Source organism: Elgaria multicarinata, chromosome 6 (genome assembly GCF_023053635.1).
Source record: "Elgaria multicarinata webbii isolate HBS135686 ecotype San Diego chromosome 6, rElgMul1.1.pri, whole genome shotgun sequence".
NCBI lineage: Eukaryota > Metazoa > Chordata > Lepidosauria > Squamata > Anguidae > Elgaria > Elgaria multicarinata.
Genome location: NC_086176.1, coordinates 65114487 through 65141422, shown reverse-complemented (window position 1 = coordinate 65141422; position 26936 = coordinate 65114487). Strand labels below are relative to the sequence as shown.

The following is a 26936-nucleotide window of genomic DNA, read 5'->3' as shown; positions in this document are numbered from 1 at the left end:
TTAATAAAAACAAGTAATGCCAGCAGCTTAAGTTAAAATGACATGACTCATGCTTGCCAAGAGGCATTTCCATTTTTGCCAGGACTTGAGGGAAAAAAACCTATTAACTTTACAGTTGCTTTACTTCATTTTTGTACAAAGAATTATGTTTTGAACTGCACCTGAAAATAAAATGGTAGTCTCACGCCTAGAATCCAGTGCTCATCTGGGGAAGTGCTGCAATCTTAGCAATAACAAAGCACAAAGTATAGTAAGAAGAGGCCATTCGTCATATTTTATTAGAAAAAGTCTTAAGTTACATTTCATCTTCACAATATTTTCAAACAAGGCCTTATGGTTTGCATTAAAGCTTCAAATATTCTTTTCTGAAAATTTTCTACATGATACACACTTGTATAGAGCTTTGCAGATCACACAGTAGGTACTAACTGGTTTGTTAGTTATAGCAGCTATATTGTGAATGATCCACACATGTTTTAGCTTAGAGTTTGTAAAGTGCTCTTTTATGTAGAAACTGGTTTCTTTAGAAAAGAAAAAGAACAATCCTGCAGGATAGTTTAGACATTTCCCATTTTGGTAAAAAGCAAGAACCTCTGTACTGCAAGATGGATTAGACTTTCCCCTGGTCCCTTAAACTGAACAGCAAGCACCACTTTTTTACTTAGTATGTCCCAAGCATTCTACTAATTCCCAGCACTAATCACATTTTTAATTTAAACAGCAAGGGTGCATAAAGGCAGAAGAAATGCCCAAATCCACTTGTTGATTAAATTATGATTTAATTTTTTTAAAAAAACAGAATATCACCTTCACTGTACAATAAATAAGTTATGGCTTAGTCAGCATCTCATAAATAAACACACACTAAAATTAATGCTTTGGGCTACTTTATGATCCAGAATGACTAGCAGTTGGTGAATCTTGGAAAACTGCTGCACGTTCAATATGTTTTGAAACAGTACTTAGTAAAACATACTACACATTTATTTCCACCAAAAGAAAAGTATATTCAGAAGTGCAATGCTTCATAAACCTCTCTTTCAGAGCAACATTTCCCAGACACTAAGAAGATTATATGGAGCTTTAGACAATTTCATATGGATTGCTTTTTAGCTAACAGATTTCGATGGAAGATGACACCTTAAGGCAAAAGTGTCTCAAACTTAATTAAGAGTGCATTTATTCTAAACACACTAAAAACCTTTATTTTATGAAGTATAAAATGTACCAACAAAAGTTCACTTGTTTTTGTTTTTTAAAAAACCCTATACATATTATAACTTGTGCCTGCATTTTATCCCTCCAGAAGAATGTTATATATGCAGAGTTTTCAACACCAAGGTCTGATGTTTCAAGAGAAATTGCACTTATTTAAACATATTTAGATACAGTAGTTAGGAGATAACCTTCAGTACTGAAAACACACATAAGAACCTTGCTATTAATCACTGATACAGCTACGCCAGTTTTAAAAGTCATTTGTAGAAGTCACAATAAATATATCTTTGAAACAATCATTATGACTCATTATTTATCCTCCAAAATTACCAGTGTTCTGTTGCAGCAAGGATCCATAATGTACTTTGCTACCATGCAAAGATAGTTACATCACCTCACCACTCAATGTAGTCAAAATAATCTCCTCCTAAAATGAACGTACATAATGTATAACCATAAGAAATTCACTACTGTGTGGGGCCTATTTCTATTTTAAAAAATGGAATGTGAATGTCAGCAGTGTCAGTTAAGTAAGGATTTAAAATTTAGAAATGTAGGTTTCCAAATTATGCAGGGCAGTGGGGCTGCTAATTTGAATATCCAGAGTGCATGGCAAAAGGCAGTCAGCAGTCCAAGGGGTGACTTCAAGAATTTTTTTCTGGGCACCAGACAGTTGGTAGATATTAGACATTTGTCCTCTGCAATTATAACAGAAAAACAGACTCAAAAGCAGAGGTGCAGCAGAAGCACTTATGAGATATGGTGTAATTAAGACATAATGCTAAAGATGGATCCTTGAGCATTACATGTCTTCATCTTGGTAATGCAAGTTTTTTGCTGCAATTGTTTCTTCCAGATGAATCCCTGAGCTTCCCATCAATGCAAAAGCTGGATACATTTTACCAGAGCAGTCCACTTGACGCTCATAAAGACACTTCATTTGGTCTGCATCATAGAATCCAACTTTGCCTTTGTCACAGTCAAGGCAGATTCCAATGCATGATGGCATGGGAAGAATTCTATGTCCAGAATCTTTAGGAGCAGCTGGAGCAGGGGACGCCTTAGGGATAAAGAATTTTTTCATTCCTAAGGTTACCAGTGTGAAAGGCTGCAAGGACTCAACAAAGATGTCTTCACTCCCACTGTCATGACCACTGTCTTGTTCATATCTAGAAGAAAAACACACAATTTTATAAACACTAGAAGTACTGTAATGTTACCTAAGTTCTTCAATGTATTTTTCACAGACTTTACACAACAAAGCCCAGACCCTTAAAAGCTTGTGCATGAGACCAGATCCTCTGGTATGCTGTCCCAAAAGTGTGCTAGAGAGGAAAAAGAAAAGAATGACTTCATCTCTGTGCAGTGTCCAATATTCAAGGAAGCAAGGACCAATGGTAGCATCAAAACCACAGAGTTTTGAACTGATTCAATGAGAACTGACAGAGTGAAGATTTGTGTCAGATAATCACATTTAATCAAAGATTGTTCTCTCCTGGATCCTGCCAGAATGACTTGCAACCACAGTGTGGAAAAATGAGGTCTGTGTCCTGGAGGCATGTTACATCCATCTCAAGGGATACGACATTAATGTAAGGGTATTCAACTGATCTCTACTGCCACAGGCCAAGAATCAAGACAAGAGCATGGATTAAAAGGGCTGGGCAGATATCTTCAGAGCTTTTGGACTTCAACTCCCAGAAGCCCCTGGTCGTTGAAAGTCCAAAACATCTAGAGATCTGCTTTCTGCCCATCCTGATGTAGAGCACCTTCTTGTTTGCTATGCCTTCTGTAGGGGGAAGAAATCAAAAGTGTTGTGCTTGGATAATGAAAATCCAGGTTCAAGTCCTTGCTCAGTTGTGAAGCTCATTTGTGAGCGTTGGGAAAGTCACTCTCTCAGCTTCACTAAAATGCTTCGAGGAAGGTGGCACACAAATAGAACAGGTGGAAAAATTATACACGGGCATTAAAGTTCTTGGTGGTTTTTCAAAAGTGGTAACATTTGTACTTCTGAGACAATGGGCCTGTTCAGAACACAAACCATGGCTTTAACCATGGTGGTTAAGCCTGAAAGCCATGTGTTCAGAAGACACCTTAAACCATGGCTTTAACCATGGTGAATAAGGCCTTTTGCTTTATTCACCATGGTTAAAGCCACAGTTTAAGGTGTCTTCTGAATGGGGCCAATAATATAGTAAATGGCATGATAAAACTTAACTTTCAAAGTTTTACTATTGCAAATGGAGTTGTATAAGTATTCTTATAGAATTCAAATTATGGAAGAGGATTATTCTAAAATACACTTCTCTTAGTAATGTCTAATAAAACAAACACAAATGAATCAGAGAGGAAACTAACTTCAAAAAGATACCAAGGTCGGTGGTATCAAAAACCACTGAAAGATCTAGCAGAACTAACAGTGACAAACTCTTCCTGTCCAGTTCCTGGTATATATTGTCCACCAAATGACCAAAGCAGTCTCTGTCCCATAATCAGGCCTTAAGACAGATTGAAATGGATCTAGATAATCTGTCTCATCCAGAAATCCCAGGAGCTAAGAAGTTATCACTTGACATCACTGGCCAAGGATACAATGTTAATGGGAAATTGTCTGGGAGGATGGAAATACAGTTGTATGATGAAGTAAACCAAATATTTTATGATAACTTCAAATCCCTGTTTTGAGCAATTAATGGTCTGCTTGTGTTTGCAGGGATATGTTCCAGAAAACGATAAATAAAAATTGCAAATGGGAATTTAAATGCACAAATAAATGTTTCCAGAAAGCAGAAAATGTACATTTAAAACAGAAGTTGCACAAAGGCCTGGAGAAGGGAGTACAGTGGGGAAGGCATTGTATTTTTGTTTAAATATAGACTATGTAAGAGGGCCTGATGGGGAAACCTATGGGCACCATCCTATATTGTTCCTGTACTGCATCAGTGGACCAACAGTGGACCAGACAGTGGTCATGACAGTGGGAGTGAAGACATCTTTGTTGAGTCCTTGCAGCCTTTCACACTGGTAACCTTAGGACCAACTAGAAGAAGCTAGTTTCTGGAATGGTACTAGTCAGCAGCATTCCCTTCTGCGAGCTTCGCTATCCTGCCACATTCGAGAAACAAGCATTTCAGTTGATTTCTATTTGCTTAAGAGTCTGCTAGCTTCTTATTGCACTAGCAGTGGAGGTAGGATGCAGGCAGCTCCGGATACTACCTAACAACTGCACGTCTTTAGAGTACAACCCCTTACTTCTGAAAATTATGCAATTCTAAACTATATTAATTTTTGAAAAATTGTCCACCTTTTCTCCATTCTTCCCCCCTCCTCCTCTTTCTGGCCCTTCTCTTCTTGATGAAAGACTTTTCTCTCCCTGATAGTATCACGCAACTGTAATCTTAAAAAAAGAAGAAGCACTTATCAGTACTATTAAAAAGGGAGAACAAGCATTATGAATAATTGCTTCAGGACAGGTCTTGGCAGCCGGCACTAGAAAAGTACATATTAGGTACTTTAAGGCAGCCACAAAATGGGAATAATTATCCAGTGGAGGAGGGGTTAGTTTCTTCAGATGTTGTAAATGAGAATTTTATGAATATTGAGGCCACTGCTGTTGGGTCTGTTCTCCTCATGTCCACACCGCCCTTCTAGGTAATAAAGGACAAAGGATTGAACTGAATGGCTTGAGCTGATTTGGGCAAATAATGAATGAATTATTGTCTGGGCACCTATGCATTTCATTTCTGCTTAATTTAAGCTATGCCTGCACTAGAGTAAAAAAAAGAAAGAAAAATGTTTCTTCTCATGTTGTACAGTGTCCGCCATTGCAGAGTTTTTAGTTTAGTTTTGTACAACCACACAAATGAAAACAATAACTAGCTACTTGTCATTCTAAGCCCACTTGCTTCTGAGAAATATTGCCTCTCTTTAAAACAAATACAATTTAATACATGACTACTTGGACCAACTCTGTGTTGGTTTTCCTACAGAAACAGGAATACTGAAAGTTAGGTTAACATGCATGTTAACATGAATAAGGAAGGACAGTGCATGTTATTTTAGAGAGAGCCATTTCAACTTAATCACTTAAAAACATTTCCCCTAGTAAGAAGCAATCACTTTTCTAACAGTGAACTTGAGTGGTATATGCGAAGAGAAATGGACCCACTAAATGTAGCAGTGTCCTATTTTCTAGTGCTGCCTTCCACAATTTGATGCCCTCAAGATGTGTTGAACTACAACTCCCATCAGCCCCAGCCAGTATCACTATGGGTTGTGATGGGTGGGGATAATGGGAGTTGTAATCTAATACATTTCAATGGCATCAAGTTAGGGAACGTTTTAGTGTTTTCAGCTATGTGTGTACTAAAAGTTCAGTTTTCTAGGTGATATGGGATGGTTAGTATTTCAGGGTACATTTGCTTTTCCTAAATTGAAAAAAAATATGATCATCCATTTTTAATACTTCTTATAATCATGGCAACTTTGACTATGTGCATGTGTACCAAATTTCAGCATTCTAGCTGTGGTGGGTGGGTTATAGCCTTACAATTTAGTTAAAACTAACAATTGTGTCTGTCCCAGCAGCTTTATATATGTGACTCACAATGGCTAGGATCTGAAGAGCTATTTTAGTCATGCCTAAGACTTTGGGTGAGCCCAAAGCAATTTTTTACTTTTCTCCTGGCAGACCTTGCTCCCAATCCAAATGCTGTAACAAGCTGATTTTTTAACTTCCAGTTGGATGAAAGGGCATGGGGAGCTGCTATCCAACACTCACACAGGTCCGAAGTTCCCATGGACGTTCAGAAGAATTAGTTGCACAGTTCTTTGGATGCAGGCCAATATCTAGAACATTTTTTTTAACTTATTAGGAAATATGCAAGACGCTATGAAAGCAACAAAAAGTGTTACTCACCTTGGACTAGTTAGATCACGAGAATTATGGAACCATTCTTGGATCTTAGCATGAGATGCAACTCCTACTTTCACAAGATATGAATAGGGCTCCACATGGAAAGCCCAGAAATGCTTCCCTTTCACAATACCAGTGTCTCCAACAATGTAATCTAAGGTAGTATAGCAGCCTGTTTGGATACGTTCAGCTCCCAAAAGCAGAGGAAATCCAGCCCTGCTTTCCACAGCATTTCTCCTCGCATTCATCATGAGACGTTCACTATTGTAGCCACACTTGTCATCAAAAAGAAAACTAAAAACTGAAAAATAATAGGTAAATTAGGTCAATACCTACTACTCAGTTATAGTGTTAATTCTTAAGATGACACCATCAAGGGTATTGAAAAGAAGGAAGGAAGGAAGGAAGGAAGGAAGGAAGGAAGGAAGGAAGGAAGGAATAGATAGATACAACAGGCATGAAGAAATATTTTTTTTGTAAACTGTCTTGTAATCTAGCAGCAAACTGGTCAAGGATTCTCAGACATGAATTAATATTATTGACATCATGACTCTTCTGGTGCATAATTGACTAGAAAGTTCAAGGAGTTAACCCAAGATTGTTTGACCTTTTTATTTTACAAATATGATGCTAAACAAAATGGCATGGGCTTAGCAATGTGAAGGCCCAGGAAAAAAAATGGGGAAAAATCAGGTGTGTGTGTGTGTTTTGGGGGTTTTCCCAAAAAATTGAACAGCTTTGGATTATGAAATATTTTCTTTTAGAATGAGTAAAATATTTAAGCCAAGGTGTTTATATATTGTTACCCAGCCTTTACTGCCACCTCAGAATGATTTCTAAAAACTATGTAAAGAGAAGATTTATACAGAAAGACTAGAGATGTCAAATTTCTGGAAATAATGAAGCTGGGGAGGGGGTTTAATCCTCTCTGAAAGCTTCCCAACATAGTTATTTCTTCCATTCCTTATTAAAATTATTGATCCAATCTATCTTTTACTGATCGACATTTAGGGATACTCTAAATCATACTAATATTTGTAATCTAAAACCCACATTCGCAAGGAACACTAGGTTATATTCTGCTACTTCCACCAGATGTGATAGAACAGCATGTGGGTTATCCTATGTTTCTTTTCTTTTCTTTTAATTAACATGTTTTAAAATTAACTTTGAGGCTTGTGTCTATAGAACTCATTGCCAGAGTTTTTAAAAAGGTTCTCAATTAGATCTCACCATTAGGGAATGCTAAAAAAACCTTTTAACTACCACTATTTATTTATTTATTTATTACATTTCTATACTGCTGGAGCTCTCTGGGTGGTTCACAAAATAAACCCTCTCTGCCTAAAGGAGACTCAGTAGCCTGATTCCTATGGCATAGGCATGGGATTGACACCAACACAGCAGACAACCTTTCAAAATGAACAATGGGGAAATAATAGCTCTCTGTTCCCTGCCTCCCACCTGGGGGCTGATCAGATAGGGGCAAGGGAAAGTGGGCACAGTACCTGGAGCTCCAGAGGCCACGCAGAGTGTGACCCATATGTGATTTAGTGCCCTGTTGCACTTTCTACTTCTTTGTGACTCCCAACTGAAAGCAAATCCTAACAAGTAAAAATGGTCAGCAGACCACAACAGTTAGGGGACATGGGATTCCCAGTTGTGGTTCCTCCAGACCTCACATTCAGAGTCTTGAAAGCTTCTGGCTTTGCAGCTGCACCTGAATGCCCAGATGGCAATGGTCACGAGGGGCACCCTACCGCAGCTATGGTGAGAAGACTGCAGCCCCTTCTATCAGCGTGATAGAAGGACCTAGTGATCATTCTTCATTACCTTGATACCTGACTACTACAATGCACTCTATACTGGACTGCCCTTGAAACCTGTTCAGAAGTCTTGCTTGTATAGAATGAAGAGCACAGTGTAGCAATGCTCTGACTTCTGCACTAGCTCCCTGTTTCTCTTTCAGGCACAGTTCAAGGTGCTAGCTTCATTAATAAAACTCTCAATTGTTATACTAAGTGCCACTTGTTCCCGTCTGTTCCAGAACTGTCACACATTGCACCTGGTTATTAAACATTTGTGTAACTTTATTAAGAATCAGTGTCTGCATCTGCTCCCCTCCCCGATCCCCTTTTCCTTTTGTATTGTCACCTATCAGGCTCTGGGACAGCCTTTGAAGCTGGTTTGGAAATTGCAGCTAGTGCAGAAGTGACTACCAAGCTGTTGTTAGGTGCCACTCCGTAACAGCATGTACCACCTCTGCTGAAGGGCCTGCACTGGTTTGCCCATCTGCTACAAGGAAAGGGTTAAGATGCTTGTACTAGTCGATAAAGCCCTGAACAACTTGGCACCAGGCTACTTGAGGACACACCTTCTCCCTTATGATCCTGGCTGATCACTGGGGTCTTCTGAAGAAGCACTCCTAGTAGTCCCACGTGGGCCAATAATAAGCTTCGAAATCATTAGAAATAGAGCCTTTGGTGTGGCAGCTTCCACCCTATGGAATGTCCTTCCAAATGAGATCAAGCATGCACTAGCATTACTTTGTTTTTGACATTTGCTGGAGTCTTTTATTTTCAGGCAAGCATTTCCTGAAAATAAATAAATTCTGGCCACTGTTTTATTGATCTCTTTGCTTTTACTGTAACCTTTTGTATTTTAATTTCCTGTACACTGCTTTAATATCTTTTGATGAAGGGCAGTTTATAAAATTCATAATTAATAATAAATTGTAAGCCTAAAGAGAAAGACTGGTTTTTAATCTTTGTAAACTTTAGCGTCTAGAAAAGTTTAGGTGCTGTATAGACAACAGCAACTAGAGATTGCCTTCTTTCATGGTCAGCCAAAGGTGCCATTCTAACAATACTATCCATGTATCAAGTTCAGATAGTAAAGACACAGAGAGGCACTACTGGTGTATGTTCCGTATTTATGCATCTCATCTTAAAATTTTGCTGAAGAGTCTGAGCACATTCCAGAAATGTTGTAGGAATTCCCTACATGGGCTAACCTTTGGGGTACAAGGTTAAAAGTAGGGAACTTATAATATTAATGTGATGGAATGCTATTATGACTTGTTGGGGGTGGGCTATGCTTTACATATGCATTTACACACACACACACACACACACTACTTATAGCAAGGCCTCAACCTCCCACAGCCAACAATTTAGGAGTTGCTGAAATTTCTTATTGTACCTGGAGCGGGTGGTGTGTGCAAGACAATTTCTCTGCTCCAAGGGCTACAGATAGATCCTTTATATCCTCTGACTCTGAACACATAGCTGCTGTTCGTGTCAAGGTCAGAGATGATTTCACTCTTACTGAAAACTTCAGTTTCCTTCCATGGTGGGTTAGCTTCTTCTCTATTGAGTTTACGATATTCAAGGATGTAAGTATCAGCTGAACCTGCTTTCTGTGGATGATCCCAACAGATCAAAGCTTTGTTATACATTTTGCTCTGTTCTTCATTGATTTCTGGTATATCAACACCTGAATTAAACATACAACAATAATTTTAGGTTTAAAAATGCATTTAATTTCACTAAGTTAAATAAAGAATCCTTATAGCCTAAGCATCAAGAAAATTGAAGGGTGTGGGGAGAGAACCTCCTCACTCACAGAATGACACATCTTACTGCGATTGACTCAGCCTGGATCATCATCCTCACCCAACAAAGTGCTGCTTATACCATTCATCTCCCCACTAGCAACAAGACATTAAACTCTAGGAATACTCCCAACTGCTCCGACAAGTACCTTTCTTCGACTCATTGCCAATGATTCCACAAGGGCAACTCCAGCATGCCCACACACACATGCACGCACACAGACAGCTGAATTGTCAGCGCCTGTCATGGGGCATGGCTAGACCAGGGTTTATCCCGGAGATTGCCCCGGGATCATCCCTGTGCATCCACATGACGCACAGGGGATCCTGGGGGCAGGGAGGGATGATCCCTCCATTTGCCCGGGATATGGCCCTACAGTTTAATACCGATTTTTCCTGCGGTCCAGGGCCCGTCCCGGGCCTATGGGACGTGTGGCCGGGCATTGCGGTTTGTCCCGGCTCCTCCTTGGGAGTGGGGGGGAGCAGGAGCGGAGTTTTTGTTTTCTTTTACACTTACATTTTCATAGGAGCGCTCCTGCGCACTTTCTCAATTTAAAAACAACAACAAAATGGTGGGTGCAGCATCCTCTTTCTTCCTGGACGTCACGCACCACATGTAGACAGAGGGAGAGATCTCGTAATCACCTTATCGCAAGATCCTCCCCCCTCTATCCCTCTACACCAGGTACATCTAGCAGCGCCCATGATCTTCATACTCCATGATCTACTTCCAAGATACCAGGAATATGTTTTCCCTCCAATTTCTTTTCAATATATAACTATCCCTATGAGAGGTTTTTTATATATAGCATTAAGATATAATTGTCATAAAGGCACAACCAACTTCTGAATAATGTTGAAAAAAGAAAGGAGAGCAAATTGTGTTTAGAAAGAGAAAGCATGTGGGTGTGGATGTGGGTGTGGGTGTGAGAGCGATCTGATGAGTTTATAATGAAAAACCAGTTAAACCTACCATTTGAATGGAAAGACAAGTCTCCAAGAGCCTCATGTTGTTTTTCTACGTCAATAATGAAGTCTTCAAAAGAAGCTTGGGCTGCAGGTCTAAAGCACTTCAAAGATTCAGTAGCTTTTTGAATTCTGTATGTAGAAAACATTTACTCGCTATGTATATATACTGTCTAATGAGTTATCTTTTAGGCTATTATAAGTCAGACCCACAACCATGCTAAAATACATGATCCTTTAATTTTTTACCAATGTCCCAGAATTAGTAAAATTAAATTATTTACCAAAAGATTACTTTTCTTTGAACTTCCTGTGTTACAATGGAATAGAAGCCACTAGCAGCTGAATATGTATCTGTGGCTTTCTGTGGTATAACTCCCATAAACTGAATTAAGATTTTAAAAAGGTAGAGATTCAGTCCATCAGGAGCATCTCTTGTGCAAGCCAATGAAATAAGATGGGAATCCCACGACCTTGAAACATACAGCTTGAATCCACAGCACCTCATACATGAATAAAGTACTTTACTGGTACGCAATGCTTGTTTCCACTGCATTGCATGTCAGTTCAGAGGTCCCCTCAAAGAGTGGTTTGGTGAGGGGCATGGGGGACTGCTATGGTGAAGAACAAGGCATGGTCTGCAATGTATCACCTAAACATTTTAAGCGATAGAAGACATACCTTTCATGAAGCTGTTTTGCTGTTTGAACAAAACAAGACTGATCTGTTTCTTTCAGAACTTCTTGAGCATATCCCACCAGGCCATTATTTTCTAGAAGTCCCTGATATTCTTCTATTTGAGAATGCAATTTCTCCAGTCTTATGTTTTTGGAAGCTTCAATAGCCCTGAGTGCAGTTGTTCTCCTCTCTTCCAAAACATCAAATAATGTGTCAAAGTTGTTAGATGCTTCTTCCTTGGCTCTTTCACCATTGCACTATTTTAAAAAATAACACAATATATATATATATATATATATATATATATATATATATTAAAAAGTAACACAAAAGATATATATTAATGCCGAAAACCACAAAAATATTTTTCATTAGCTATCAGTACAGTTTCAAGAGGGATAGCTGCATTAGTTTGCTGCAGTAAAAAAGAAGAGTCTGTCTATTCCTAGAGATGTGAAGGCCTAGAAAAAATGGAGTTTTTTCCAAGGACATTTTTAAAAAAATGGAACTATTTTCCATCATAATCTATTTTCCTTTAGAATGATGAATAAAATGTTTAAAACAAGGTCCACCTTGCCTTTACTCCCCCAAAATGATTTCTAAAATCTACATAATGTAAGTCTGAAGTTGTAAAATTTCTAAACATTTTGAAACCATGGGGGAAAATGTTTTTAATCCTCCTAGCACAGTTATTTCTTAAATACCTATTGTTCTAGTGTATCTTTTATTGACATTTATGGTGGCTTCAAGTCAATGCTCAATTTCCGAACATGTGATTACAGGCATCATATCATATACATGAAGAAACACAGTCTAAACCACACCATTTTAAAGGCAGATTTACATGAAAGCCTTTAAATAAGATGACCAAACTATGGTTGAGATACAGGGGAAGCTTTTTAAACTTGTCTGAACAAAGTGCAACTCCTAGAAATTAACATTAATACCAGGACGGTCAAAATAAGAATCAGATCAATAAGACAGTTTGGCCCAAGTCAATAAGCAATTCTTACCTCCGTTTCTTTGATTAAAAAACCAAGCTCTGTAATCTGGCTTTTCACCTGGCTCTCCTTACTAATGAGGTAGTCTATGTCCTGTGAAAGCTTCTCCTATTAAAAAATATCAACAATATTGGTTAGAAAATATTCTTTTTGTTCTTGTTGTTAAAAAGCTTCTTAAAATTCTGAGTTGGTGCACATAAGCCATGTACATGAATTCTAATGCTCCATGTTTTGCTACTTTTGAAGTACATCAGAAGCAAAAGGAAATTTACAGGCTAGTTTATTAAGCCACTGGGTTGAGTATAGATCTAGTAAAATTGCAGCCCTGAAATTGTTTTAGAGCTACTGCAGCTAATTGCCACCAACTGCAGCATATAAGCATTGCACAGTGCAGATAGTACAGCCAAGACCAGTGATGTGGGTTGTCTGGAAATGTCTGGATTTTTCTTGGAAAAAAATCAAATGCAAATTTCATTGGAAAAAAATCAGTCTACACCAGAAAATGTTCTGATGCCCTAGAGAGATCTAATTTAGCAGTTTATTTTACTTATATTAAGGCAACAAACCTTTTTTTAAAAAGTACCCCATATTAATTTTTTGTCCCAATAGATCACAAATATTTGACCTGAAATGTTTAAGGAAAAAAATTAACACCCACTGAATATGAGTTAAATGTTATGTGGATTTTTTTATTGGAATACAGTAACATGTACTTCTTTTACATTATTTAAGGAAAAAAAACAGAGGTCCTGAAAACTGTTGACCTGCTAGTTAATTTCAGTAACCCAAACAAATATACATTGACAACCACTAATCTATTTCAACAAAGTAGAAAGAACTCTTTTCCACTAAGGTTGTTGGGACACCTACAGTTTTGCTATCATTATTTTACTAGTTCCATTTTACTCTGAGACATTTATGTATCTGAATGATATATATATATATATTCTCTCATATACTTTCTAGAGATAATCCCCTGAAAAACATTAATTATAACTTTGAAACTGCCAAGCTTGCGTAATACTGCATTTGAAATTTGGACACATTCATTTTTTACTAACGAACTTACAAAATGCAAAATTTTACCCCCTAAAATAATAAAGCGCTGGAAAAATTTCCATCCCACATCACTAGCCAAGACATGTCAGGAAAAAGGTGTATTGAGACTGGGCATGACCCATCTATTTACCATCCTAACAGGCATTTCTGCAATTACAAGGAAGCAGCGTAACACCAGTTTTGGCTCTTGGAAACAGGTGCCCCTTCTTTCAATCAGCACTTCTGTAATCACCACTAGACTGCTTATTAATTGAAGTTATTTTCAAGTTGAAACAGTGTAATTCAGCATAAAAGGGTCTGCATTAAGGTATACCTCTGCAGATCATCAAAACCTAGAGTTAGAGCAACACAGAGTTCATACATTAAAATCCTCATGAAATTTAACACAAGCCACTACAAAATTCAATGTTCAATACCCAAAACAATAACTTTAGCTATATATACATACACATACGTGCACGCGCACACACACACACACATATATAGTCAATTAAAATATAAAACTTCTATGTCTGTTCAAAAGAAATAATACAAAATGTTGTTTCATGAAACCAATAATAAAATATTTGTCTATTTGAACAGCTGGTATGAGCCAGCCAGACTAAAGTAGTTAACAATTTTGATTTAATTTTACACTTTCATGCTTCAGGAATATTAAGAATTTTACAAGCCATAGCCTGTACCTTGTTTTATGAGTTAAGGTTGACAATATCCAGTAAAAAAAATGTACCCGATTGTATGTGTTGGGGGGGCAGGGTAGGGGAATTAAATAAACCTCTAAACCAGGGATTTTCATAATTACAGAGGTTGACCAGTCACAAAATGGCAGCACAGGTATGGAGCCAGTCACAAAATTTTACAAGCCATAGCCTGTACCTTTAAAAGCCTTTTCGAAGGAATGCTCCTGTGCTCATCTTGATTTTTTTAAAAAAAATCTCAAAATGGCAGCCACGCCGTCCTTCTTGTAGACTGAGGGAGAGGATCTTGCGATCACCATGTCATGAGATCCTCCCCCTCCACCCCCTGTTGTAGACATGTCCAGAGAGGAATCACAGCTTGTCCTACTCCATGCTAGCTGCTAGACTGGGGCTGATGCTGCTTGCTGTTTGGGGCAAGGAGAAGAAGGCAGCAGCCAAAACTAGTAGCCATTCTATATTCAATTAGGATGCTTGATTATAGTGAAACTATGTCCGACTATTTGCTCAGCTTCCACCCCCTGCCTCTGCCTCCACCTTCCCTTCTGCTAACTTCACTCTCCCCTCCTTCTGTTCTCCTGATGCTGACACAGATGCCCCATCATATGCCATTAAAGGTCTTGGAGTAGAGGGCAGTCTTAACTTGGCATCAAAAAGATGAGTGTTGGTGCCAGGTGAACCTCAGTGAAAACATTCCATAATCAGGGGGCCACCACTGAGAAGGCCCTCACCTTGTTGCAAGTCTCAACTGGATGTGACAGTTGGAGGAAGGCCCCAGATGTTGATTGTAGTGTCCAGGTAGGTTTAGGTCAAGAGAGGCATTCTGTAAGGTATTGGGGTCCAGAGCTGGGTAAGGCTTTAGAGGTTAAAACCAGCACTTTGAATCGGGCTCAGTAACATAAAGGCAGCCAATGCAAGCAGGCCAGAATTGGTGTTATATGATCAATCCTTCTGGTCCCAGCTGCCACATTTTATGCAGCTGCAGCTTCTGAAAAGTCTTCAAGGGCAGCCCCACATGCAGTGCATTGCAGTAATCTAACTTGGAGGTTACCAGAGCATAGATTACTGAAGCCAGGTTATTGTTGCCCAGATAGGGGGTGTAACTGGGCCATCCACCAAAGCTGGTAAACAGTACTCCATTGCCACTGACACCACTTGACCCTCAAATTACAGAGATGGTTCCAGGAGAACCCCTAAGCCATGAATCTACTTCTTCAAGGGGAGTGCAACCCCATCCGGAACAGGTCAGAAGAAACACCCACTAACAGCATCTCAATCTTGTCTGGATGGAGCTTCAGTTTATTAGCCCTCTTCCAATCCACTGTCATAGCCCGGCACTGATTTAACACATTCATGGCCTCACCTGATGAAGATGAAAAGGAGAAGTAGAGTTCCATGTCATCAGCAGATTGATGGCAACGCACCCCAAAACTCCGGATGACCCCATTCAGTGATTTCATGTAGAAGTTGAACAGCATGAGAAACTCCATTCTGGAGAAGCCCCAGGGCCAAGCAGTATTCCCCAAGTACCACTTCCTAGAACCAGTGATCCAAGTAGGAGCGGAATCACTGCCATGCAGTACCTTTCCCCCACCCCCACCCCACTCCCAACTCAGAGTGTCATCGAAGAAGAATACCATGTTCCGTGGTATTGAAAGCTGAGGCCGAAAGATGTTGTTTCTTTGCTGCCTCACTGCCCCTGAATACAGCTGACCATAGGCACACACCAGTGTTCGATTGCATCTGCTAACAATTTTTTTCCATCTGCACTCAAGCCATCTCCTATGTTGAGTCATTGCTCCCAGCTCCATGGTATACCATGGAGCCGTACAAGAGCTACTGCAAAGAGGATGCTCAGGGACAATCATGTCAACTATTTCTGCATTCCACAGATCAAGCAGGGTTTTGACAGGAATGCCAGCAAACCATCTGGATCCATTAGCCTCCAAGGACGGACCATTTTAATAGATCCCACACCCTTGCAAAATGGAAAAGCCACTGTCAGTCTAAACCTCAATTGGAGATGATCTGACTATGACCAAGGAAATGATTCGAAGTCCCTTAGTTTCAGATCAACATCTCCGTTACTGGCTAAAAAAACCAAGTCTAGACTGTGCCCTGCTATATGTATTGGGCCGATGACAAGTTGGGACAGTCCCATGGCTGTCATAGAGGCCATGAAATCCTGAGCTGCGCCCATGGCACAAATGTTGATGTCCCCCAAAACCAGCAGCTTGGGGAACCTCAGCATCACATCCGAGACCACCTCTATCAGCTCATGTAAGGAGACTGCTGGGAAGCAGGATGGGCCGTTGCGACGTAACAAATCCTTACAACTAGGCCCATCGCATAAACCCTTCTCAGGCCAAGCACCACCACTTGAAAACCTGAGGGAGGGTTAATTAAAACCTTTCCCCTAGCTATGAGGGGAAAAGGTTTAATCCAGGATCTGCTCTAAATATACTGTGGGTATAATATCGGGTGGGTGTTTAATAACTGTAAGGCAGGTAAATAATGCCAAGCTGACATGTGGTATTTGGTAGCTAACAAAATAATAAGAAGTTTATTATTTAAAAACTTTAAATAAAAATATAATACTTTCAATCCTGCCTAATCTAAACTCTCCACACACCAACCACTTCTCTCTTTACACCAATCCTAAATCCCTAGAATCTAAACTCTTCTTACTTTACAAATAAAAGCCACAAGAAAACAAAACCTAAAAACACTCTCCCTCACAAACTCCCAACACGCTCCTTATATACAGGGCCGGTGCCAGACTATTTTGCGCCCTAGGCAAGGTGAGCTACTTTCACACACACACACACACACACACACACCCAAAAAATGCCAACTTTGATTTTGAAGAACATATGCTTCCTAGAAAAAATAAGAAGCAAGAAACTAACATCTACATGAAACCGCTGGGAGAGATCATCCGGAGGCATGGGGCGGGGTGCTATCAGTATGCTGATGACACCCAAATATATTTCTCTATGCCTTCAGTAACAGCATCAGCTAAGGATAGTGTGTCTCCTCTGAATGAATGCTTGGAGGCAGTAATGGGCTGGATGAGGAAAAACAAACTGAAGCTGAATCCAGACAAAACAGAGGTGCTTGCTGTCAAGGGTTCTGACCTAGGTTTGGAGGTGTGTCAGCCAGTTCTGGATGGGGCTACACTCCCCCTGAAAGACTGTGTTCGCAGTTTGGGGGTGCTCCTGGATCCGTCACTCCAAATGACAGCCCAGATAGATGCGACGGCCAGGAGTGCCTACTATCAGCTTCGGCTGATACGCCAGCTGCGCCCCTTCTTAGAGTCAGAAGACCTAAAGACAGTAGTGCACGCGCTGGTAACCTCAAGGCTTGACTTCTGCAATGCGCTCTACATAGGGCTACCATTGTACCTAGTTCGGAAACTTCAACTAGTTCAAAATATGGCAGCCAGGTTGGTCACCGGTACACCTAGGGATGACCACATTACACCAACATTAAAATCACTCCACTGGCTGCCAATTAGTTTCCGGGCAAAGTACAAAGTGTTGGTCATTACCTTTAAAGCCCTAAATGGTTTGGGTCCAGGTTACTTGCGGGATCGCCTTCTCCCATATAGTCCGCCCCGCACACTCAGGTCCTCTGGGGTGAACTTACTTCAGTCAGCTAAAACTAGGCTGACATCAGTTTCCCAGAGGACCTTTTCTTCTGTCGCCCCCAGATTGTGGAATGGCCTGCCGGAGGAGATTCGTAAAATTAACTCTATGTGTGATTTTAAGGCAGCTTTAAAGACTAGCCTTTTCCGGCAAGCCTATCCAGATCAATGTTAAATCATGAATTTTTAAGATGTATTGATTCCTGTTCTAATGTTGTTCCCCGCCTCGATCTAAAAGGAGAGGCGGGTAAGAAATACATTTATTATTATTATTATTATTATTATTTTAAAGTGCAAGAAATACGTCATGCCAATTATAGCAAACAAATTGGAAAGGAACGTCTATGGGTCTAAAATGCATTATTTGATAGGAATATCAACTCCAAATCATCCCCCCCAACTCACACATGTGCGCGCACACACACTCAGTGTCACTCACTCCAAACAAACACACACATGAACACATGCATTCACTCAAAGACCCCATGCACCCCATGCACCCATACATTCTCTCTCTCTCTCTCTCTCTCCCCCTTCCGGGCACGTCCCAGAAGTCCGAACGTGGAGCCCCCCACCCCCACCCCAGCGTCCCTGACTTCGCTTTGGCTGGGCGGGCACGGCGGGCCATCTTGCCCACCCAGGCCCAGCTGAATCCTTGGGCTGGGCCGGCTCACAGCCAACGCACATGAGTGCTGCACTGTGCCCGGCACCCCTCTTAGCTTGGTGCCCTAGGCGGCCGCCTGAGTGGCCTCTATGGTAGCACCGGCCCTGCTTATATACTCCTCTTTCCAACCCCCACCTATTACATCATAAACCACACCCACTCAGTTCTATTCTTACCAGACATACTAATCCAGACATATACAATATAATCAATTGTGGGGTAACACCACAGTAGTACACCAGCAAAATCCCCAATCTGTCCTGCTGGCCCAAGACAAGATGCAAAGACTTCAGACCAGTAGTCAAACGGACAGGGAGTCTGGAGAAATAGAATTCTAACAGACCACACACACACAAAAAAAAAACCCCTCTGCCAGCCCTCAAGTCTACCATGATGCTGAACCAAATATCCCGATGAGCACAACTGGGAGAGACTAACTCCTCTCTGTTCACCTACCCAGCTCTCGGTTACACATGCTACAAAGCTGCCTCATCCACTATTAAATCATGGATAAGGGAGGTTTTATTATGCACCGATCTCACATTTAAAAGCTGCATCCAGAAACCCAAGAGCAGGTTGATAACCACCAAACCTGCAGATGGGGGGCAGGCCAAAACATGGCACAGCCATTAGCTGTCTGGGCCACATTCCCCTTAGCTGACTAGCCTTCCTCCCAATGCCATATTTCCCTCTACCCATTACTACACTGATTGCCCACATCCTGCCCCCCATTTGGCCCCATATCCTCCCTCCGAGGCAGATACTCAGCCCTAAGAGAGAACCAAGCCCAGATGATATTCACAGGCCTCATATCTTCCTAGCTGACCTGCCTGCTGAATTATCAAAGTCCTGTGGTGTTAAGGGTTAAGCTGCATCACTTTGCTCAGCCTCTCTCCACAAGGGAAGAGACACAAGGCAAGAGAAAGTTGAACATTCCCACTTACCTTGAGTGTTTTGTAAGCACTGCTCATGGTAGACACTCTGTGGTTTGCATGTGTGCCGCCCAATTTGCAAAGATGACAAACAGGCCTTCTGCATATTTCACAATACATGTTTACTCTCTCCATTTCATGTTCTGGACACATCAATATCTAATGAGGAAAAATCAGAAAATAAGAAGTATTTCAAGAACTGCCCAACAATGTAGTACATTACTTGGATGCTATAGTTTTGACAGAATCACAGACGAATGCAGCCATGGCACCATCTGGTCTCTTTTTATGGGAACTTGTCAGCTTGTGTAGTCTGAAGACGCTGAGAAGCTGCTTGGGCTGGCTGACAGGGCAGCCACCAAACCTATGGGTGTGGGGAGGACTGGAACACGGCACTTCCTCTTTAGAACTTTGCCGTTCCTGGCTAGTGAAGTCTGCCAGAGCTGGGCTTACAATATAGATATCAGATTCAGAAATGGTCAATGCCTCACAGGGTGGGAGTAGTTCTAGCAGTTCTGAAGAAGTCAATGATAAAATCACTGTTGAAGAAGCGAAATCTAGATCCCTTGGCTATGGAGAATCACCACCATTTCAAATCAACCATTTCTAAGAAAGGTCTTGAAGGGAGTGATAGATGTCAGGTTCAGGCAATTTTGGATGACACTGATTTTAGATCCATTCCAGTGTAGCTTTGGGCCTGGGTTTGGGACAGAAACTGCCTTGGTTACTGGGGAATGGGTGGGTAGGGGGGCAGTAACTCTTAGTGGCTATCAATACCATTGACCATGGTATACTTCTGGACCTTCTGGGATTGGACCTGAGTGCACGGAGTTGGAATGGCTCCAGGCTTTCTGGGATAGAAAATGGTGCTAGGGGTCTTTTGTTCCATTTCTTGGTCACTGACATTTGGGGTACCTCAAGGTTCTATCTTGTCCCCCATGTTTTTGAACATTTACATGAAACTGTAGGGAGAAGTTATATGGAGGTCTCAGCTGAGGTGTCATCAATATGTGGCTGACATGCATCTCTAACTCTCTTTTTCCACTGCCTAATCCCAGTAAGGCAGTTGAAACCCCTGGACAGGTGTCTGGGGGACAGTATTGGAAAAGATGAGAGCTAACAAGCTGGCAATTGATTTGGATAAGATGAAAATACTATAGGTTTGGAAATCTGTTTATTGGATGGAGATTTAGATCTGACTCTAGATGGGGTTACACACTCTCAGAAGGGCAACGGATGCAGCCTGGGAGCGCTCCTGGATTCGGCACTGTCTATGGAGGCACAGGTGGCATCAATTGCTAGAAGTGCTTCTAACCTACTTAGTCTGGTCTGACAGCTGCAGCACTACCTAGAGAAGGCTGACCTACCAACAGTAACACATGACTTGGTTAGGTCAAGTTTAGGTTACTGTAATACGCTCTACATAGGCTGCCTTTTTTAAAAAAAAATTATATGGGGTTGCCCTTGAAGACAATTCAGAACCTGCAAGTGATACAGAATGCAGCAGCTAGAATGCTAGGCACTCGGATCTTATTATTCCTATTCTGTGTCATATACATTGGCAGCCTGATACATTCTGAGCCCAATTCAAAGTGCTGGTTTTCACTGGCTGAGCAGCAAAAAGTGTACCCCTAAAGTGCAAAACTGATGTTTTCATGGGGAGTGCTACCCCATTCAAGAGAGTAAATCCCATTCCAGGATCAGTCCAGCTCCTGTTGTTGAGGACTTCTGTCTTGTCTGTAATAAACTTCAATTTTTTGGCCTTCATCCAGCCCTTTACTGCCTTTAATGCCTCAGAGCATTAACAGCTTCCCTGTAATCTGATGAAGAGAGAAATAGAGCCACATATTAACAACAATGTACTCCAAATCTCTGGAAGACCTCCCCCAAAGGTTCCATATTAGATGTTAAATGCCATGGGAAACAGAACTGCCCCTGGTCAAGGTATCAAGCAGTGTCCCCAGCACCACTATCTAGAACCAACAGTCAAGAAAAGACCAGAACCACCATAAAACAGTGCCTCCAAAGCAACCAAGCGATTCCAACCAAGTGAACCAGAAGGATACCATGGTAGATGGTATCAATCGCTTGTAAGTTAAGCCAATTAAGTAGCAATGGCAAACAAGTGGAAGCATGAACCGTCAAAAATGTTTCTAGAAGCCATCTGGCTGGCTCTGCAAAAGGGCATGAAGAAGGTTATTTTTTTCCTTGCATTTTTGTTTTTTCTTAATAATAAAGTAAATGTAAGCAAGTTGTTTCACCCAGTTACTTGTTTTGCATGTTACAAAGATTTACTTTTTTCACCTTATTTAATTATTCTGATTCATAGAGTACTTTTTAAAATTTAATAGCAGAAATACTAATATGAGAGACATTATAATTAGACTTGACTAAAAATCTACAACAGTCTGGAATTTAACATTTTTAAGATTAATTCGCTGAACAGGATTACAAGCAATCAGGTGATTCCATCTGCTTCTCCTTGTAAAAGAAAAAATGGCCATCTGAAACAGTTATCCTGTGAGTGTTATAAATGGGAACTAGCTCAACAAGCCTGAGATATTGTAGGTATTCCTCTTTTTTAATAGTTTTCTTAAACCTAAGCTTCATTACTCACTTTACAAGTATAGGTTTGGATACAAAGATTTACCTGTGCAAACAGAAGGCACTTTCACATATGGATGTGCCAATTTCCATAGACCACCTCCCCTCCCAGCTATAGTCCTCTATGTTGCACCACTTCCCATTATGGAGAGTTCCCCAACCCTCACTGAAGCGGCTTTTCAGGGGAAGAAAAGTTCCACTGACATTCATGGTTATTTCTATCCAAGTCAAATATTTAGGCTGAACAACATGGGTTTAGTGCAGGTAAATATGAGGGCAATCACAAATAGATGCAACTACCAATGATTTATAAGTTGGAAATTGAAAGGAAGTTATTAACCATCTGGGGAATGGAAATCTGGAACATGGCCTCAATAAAACTGAAAGCAAATAACCTCATTTGTTTTACTAAACTGCATAGGCTGATATGTTCTATACAGCAAATTTTAATCTCAGGCTTCATTAGACAGACATTTAGGAAAAGAACTATTCTCATTCCCATCTCCACCAGAAGAGCTTTTCTGATATTACATTAGATGACAGCTGAAGACATCCATATATTGTAAGCATGAAAGTAATGCTGTGGTTATCGTCAAAGAAATAGTCAAATAAAACATTAAGAAAGGTAGCAGCCATTGCAATCTTGTTTTATTTTTTATTTTTATTTATTTATTTATTACATTTCTATACCTCCCAATAGCCAAAGCACTTTCGGAGCTTCACAAAACTCTCTGGGCAGTTCAGAAAATCTTTTCTATAGTTTCTTTCTTGGCCTCAGAGACTCAGATCCCCGTATCTCCAGGTAGAGTAGGAGAAAGTCCTGCCTGTAACCCTGGAGAGTTGCTGCCAGTCAGTGTTGACATTACTGAGCTAGATGGACCAAAGCTCTGACTCAGTTTAAGGTGGCTGTTCCTAGGAGACAAAGTTTTGCTTTCTCTATAGTAGGTTTACTTGAGCCTTGGAGCCAGTTACAAACTGACATTGCAACTATCATGCAGAATGATGTATTCTGCCTCATGCCAGAGCGTAATGCATTCACATAATGTAGAAAGGAGAGGGCACCATCTAAAAGTCTCATTCAAACTTAAGCAAGAAAGCCTGCTCACCGTGAACCACGACAGTTGTTATGCAACAACAGTCCTGGTTATTTTTAGCAGAAAGCTTCATCCATGATGTCAGAATGACTACTGTGTGATGAACAGAGTTATTCTGCAACAGTTATTTATTTATTTGAATTGTATCCTACCTTTCAACCAAAAGAATGGCACTCAAGGCTCAAAGGCCCAATTCAAATTGATTAAAAAAACTAAACAATACATTAAACTACAATAAAAACATAACAACTGGAAATAAAAAAGAGTACCCAATTCAACAGACCCACTTATAGGCCAAAGTCCTTCTTGAATTAAGTGGTCTTTGCCTGCCAGTGCAAGAGCAGCAGGGGAGGAACATCTACAACCTGGGAGCGGCCACCAAAAAGGCCCTCTTTCAGGTTCTCACCAAATGTGCCTCTGAAGGCGGTGTTCTCAAAACATGAACCTCTCCAGAAAATCTTAAGTAAGTTTATTGAAAGATGCTCCTGGTTGATAAAGTTTTAACTATAGTTTAAAAAAAAGTTACAAGCATTCTGTTGTAATTGAATTGACCTGAATTAGAATAATTTAAATTGAGAATATATTGTCTTTATCATTGTCTACTTGCGATTAATTTATTTTTGATTTATTTATGTTTTTATTTAGTAATTTTATATGTATTAAATTTATGAACCTAATTAAAATGTGTGTTTTTTTAAAAAAATAGATAGTACTTAAGATTCAGAATTACCATTATCACATCTAATACCCCACTCAGCATAAACTATATATTTTGCTAAATATGCAAAGACCAAACATAAAACTAAAAAGTACTGAGAACATTATACCAACGTAAGTAATGCCTAGAAGGAATTTAAATTATTTTTAGATTCTAAAATATTTACAACATTTGAAGATAATGATCTAGAAACTTTCAACAGTAGTAATATTATACTATTTCAAAATAAAACTGATTCAGCCCTGTGCTCTACGTCCAAATTCACATTTGGGTATGCATTAAATTTTACAGTTGTCTCCAAAATGTACCCTCTGTGTGGTTTTTTTTTGTTTAGTTTATCACATAGACATGCCAGTTCTACCACATACTGAAAAAAAATCCTACTTACTTTAGGCCTGAAGTTGGTGGTTGGTCCCACATATTCATGTTGGGCTTTTACAGTTCCCCAGGGATGATGTACTTTGAAGCATTCGTTGCAGTAACTTGCACTACAATCTATGCAGCTCTTTGTGGATTCTTGCGGAGGTGGTTTGCAGAGATCACACATAATGGCTGTCGCTGCCCTTGCTGCCTGCCTGTATCGCTCTACAATAGTTTCCAAGGTGAAGTTGCGAAATAGGCCACTGATGCCACGCTCTCCCAGGTCAACATCATGCTGGCATCCAGGACAAGGGAAGGTAGTTGTTTTAGGAGTCAATGAATTGCGTTTCCAACCTGTGTAGATGGCAGGACCTGGTTTAGTTGCAGTGCAATAGTTTGAAAGGTCAAGAGGTTAATAAATAATAAACTACTAGATCTTTATTTCAGAATCCCCTTTAGTGCATGTGTCACCCAAATTGGCACTATGTTGATGCCACAAAATTTAGCAACTTTGCATACAAATAAGATCACATAGAAAGCTAAATGCTTGATATTTCCTATTTTGACAGTCTTTTTACCAATTTGTAAAATGATGAAGGGATTTTGACTAATAACTACCCTGCTGGAAAATAGTGGATATCTAAAGGGAAACTGATCAGGAAATGGAAAGCACTTGTTCAAATTCAGATCAGCCTAAAGCACACTCCATAGCCCCTACAACTCTCAGCCTAATCTACCATAAACTGTTGTTGAACATTGTGCATTGTGGGAAGATTGTGTGTTTTGGACGCATTTTGTATTCTATTGTTTTTAGGTTATAAGCTGAATCCAGATTTATGCTGGATCAACTGCGCTGCCAAAAGTAGACTTCCTCATCCCCTCCTTTCCACAGCAGCCCTCCAGCCTCCTGAAAATGCTACACAGAGTTGGAAGCCTCTGCTGAATGGTGTGAAGTGTGCTGTGGAAAGGGGTCTGCCAAAATCAAGAGGTGGAGCTTTCCGAGAGTGGAGACCACCCCTAGTAGAAGGCAGATCCTAGATCAAACCCTGTGTTTTTATAGTGTTTATTTTTATTTTTATTATTGTGGTTCATTATAGTTTCTATTGATTTGGGATTTTTCCTGTTATACCAATGCTGGGTACAAGATAGGAAAAGATCATGAAATAAAAGAACCACAATTATAAGTAAGTTATCCTGAATATGAAGTCTAGCAGCTAAATTCCATCTCCTTATTCAGCAAGAAAATGGCTTAAGTTTGATTTAATTCTCAAATTGCAACTGACCAATATTTAAAACTATTGCATTTGCAGATTGGAACTGATTTTTAATTGCAATGAGAAATATGCATATGTCACTTTAACAGCTGGTTTTAGCTCAAGCTTAATAATATTGACTCGGACCTGTCTGGAACAGCACTCGCTTCAAAAACCCTTGACACACACTTAAGGCTGCTTATTCTCTGTGCCAAGGAAAAATCATGATTTTTTTCCACCCATAATACAACATTCTAAATTCTGTGACAAGGTTTATGGAAGTCTAGCAGGTTCAAATTAGTTTGCATTTTTTTTTTTGCTTCCTATAGGGTTTCAAGAAATTTGGATTTGGGGTGTGTGTGTGCTAAAATTAGGAAAATGGACAAAGTGGGAGGAATAGGAGGCCAAGAGACAGTTACTATGGACAGCTTCCTGATATACAAATATATGCTGAAGGCTCTTGGGGTTCTGTTATTACACTGTTTATACTTTTCTCCACAGCTCAAATAGTTCTTAAATAATGAAACCTGAAAGTTCAGAATGTCAAATTCAGTCAGATCCCATGATTGTGCAGAAGTCCAATAGAGCCAAGAAACTTATCCCCCTATACCTAGTACCATTGCACCAAAAAAAAAATGTGATCATATTCAAACGTTGGTTAAAACATGCCAAGTATAAACCAGTACATTTTCCTAGTTCAAAAGCTGTATTTTAAGAACATTTGGTTGGGTCTAAAGGACTCCTCTGATTCCAAAGAAGTAAGGGACCTTTAAACTTAATCCTATATTTCCCAGAGAATTAACTAATATGAATTATATTTTATAAAGGATTTTTATATAGTTGTATGTACACTTCAGGACTCAAAACTCCATATTTGTGGATTGTCAAGTTTAAGGCAGTAAAAGCAATTTCTCCTATGCAAGACTCCAGAGAATCTTCAGAAAGATGGCTATCCTTACATTCATAGGAAAATATGGAAACACAGTGATTAGTGCATTTATAAATTGATCACAAGCTATCAAATGAACATGGTATGCTTGTACTTGAAGCAAATTTAACTTCAAAAACAGCATGCCCTGCAACAAGGCATACATGCAACACATTACTGAAATATATTTGATGCAGATTTTGAGTAACTTACAGCACAAGCCTATATGTACTCAGAAGTCCAATTAAGTTCATGAATTTTGCTCCCAAGTAGAGCCTTAAAGTTTTAAGTAGGAAGAGGATATAACATGCAACTTGCAATTAAAAGCAGATTGCCAAAAAAAGCAGTCTTGTGTTGACTAGCACAGCAGGCAACCAAAGTCACTACAATTCCAACCATTCACTATTTAAATGAAAATTAAGCAGGCAAAGGAAAACAAAAAATCCAAAATAAGTTTTTATACGTGGTGCAGTGGTCAAGTTTAGATAATGCAATCTGAAATGCTTGGCCAATAGCATGCTTTTGATGTGTTGACAGGTGTGAACCTTTATCATTCAAGCCAAAATATGATGTTGGATGACATGGAACTTTA

At 39.9% G+C, this 26936-nt stretch overlaps 1 protein-coding gene across 2 annotated transcripts in view; it reads right to left on the bottom strand.

Moving 5' to 3' along the window:
- Window positions 1–565: 565 nt before the first annotated feature.
- Window positions 566–26936, bottom strand: part of TRIM36 (tripartite motif containing 36) — a 53282-nt gene continuing 26911 nt past the window's right edge. For both annotated transcript variants that reach the window (XM_063129514.1, XM_063129515.1), the window contains exons 3-10: window positions 24192–24517; window positions 19400–19546; window positions 12404–12499; window positions 11394–11647; window positions 10720–10844; window positions 9335–9628; window positions 6137–6434; window positions 566–2387 (exon numbers count right to left, since the gene is read on the bottom strand). In XM_063129514.1, the coding sequence (XP_062985584.1) occupies window positions 2021–2387; window positions 6137–6434; window positions 9335–9628; window positions 10720–10844; window positions 11394–11647; window positions 12404–12499; window positions 19400–19546; window positions 24192–24517 (1907 nt within the window). In that variant the 3' untranslated portion in view covers window positions 566–2020. The remainder of the gene's footprint in view (window positions 2388–6136; window positions 6435–9334; window positions 9629–10719; window positions 10845–11393; window positions 11648–12403; window positions 12500–19399; window positions 19547–24191; window positions 24518–26936) is intronic.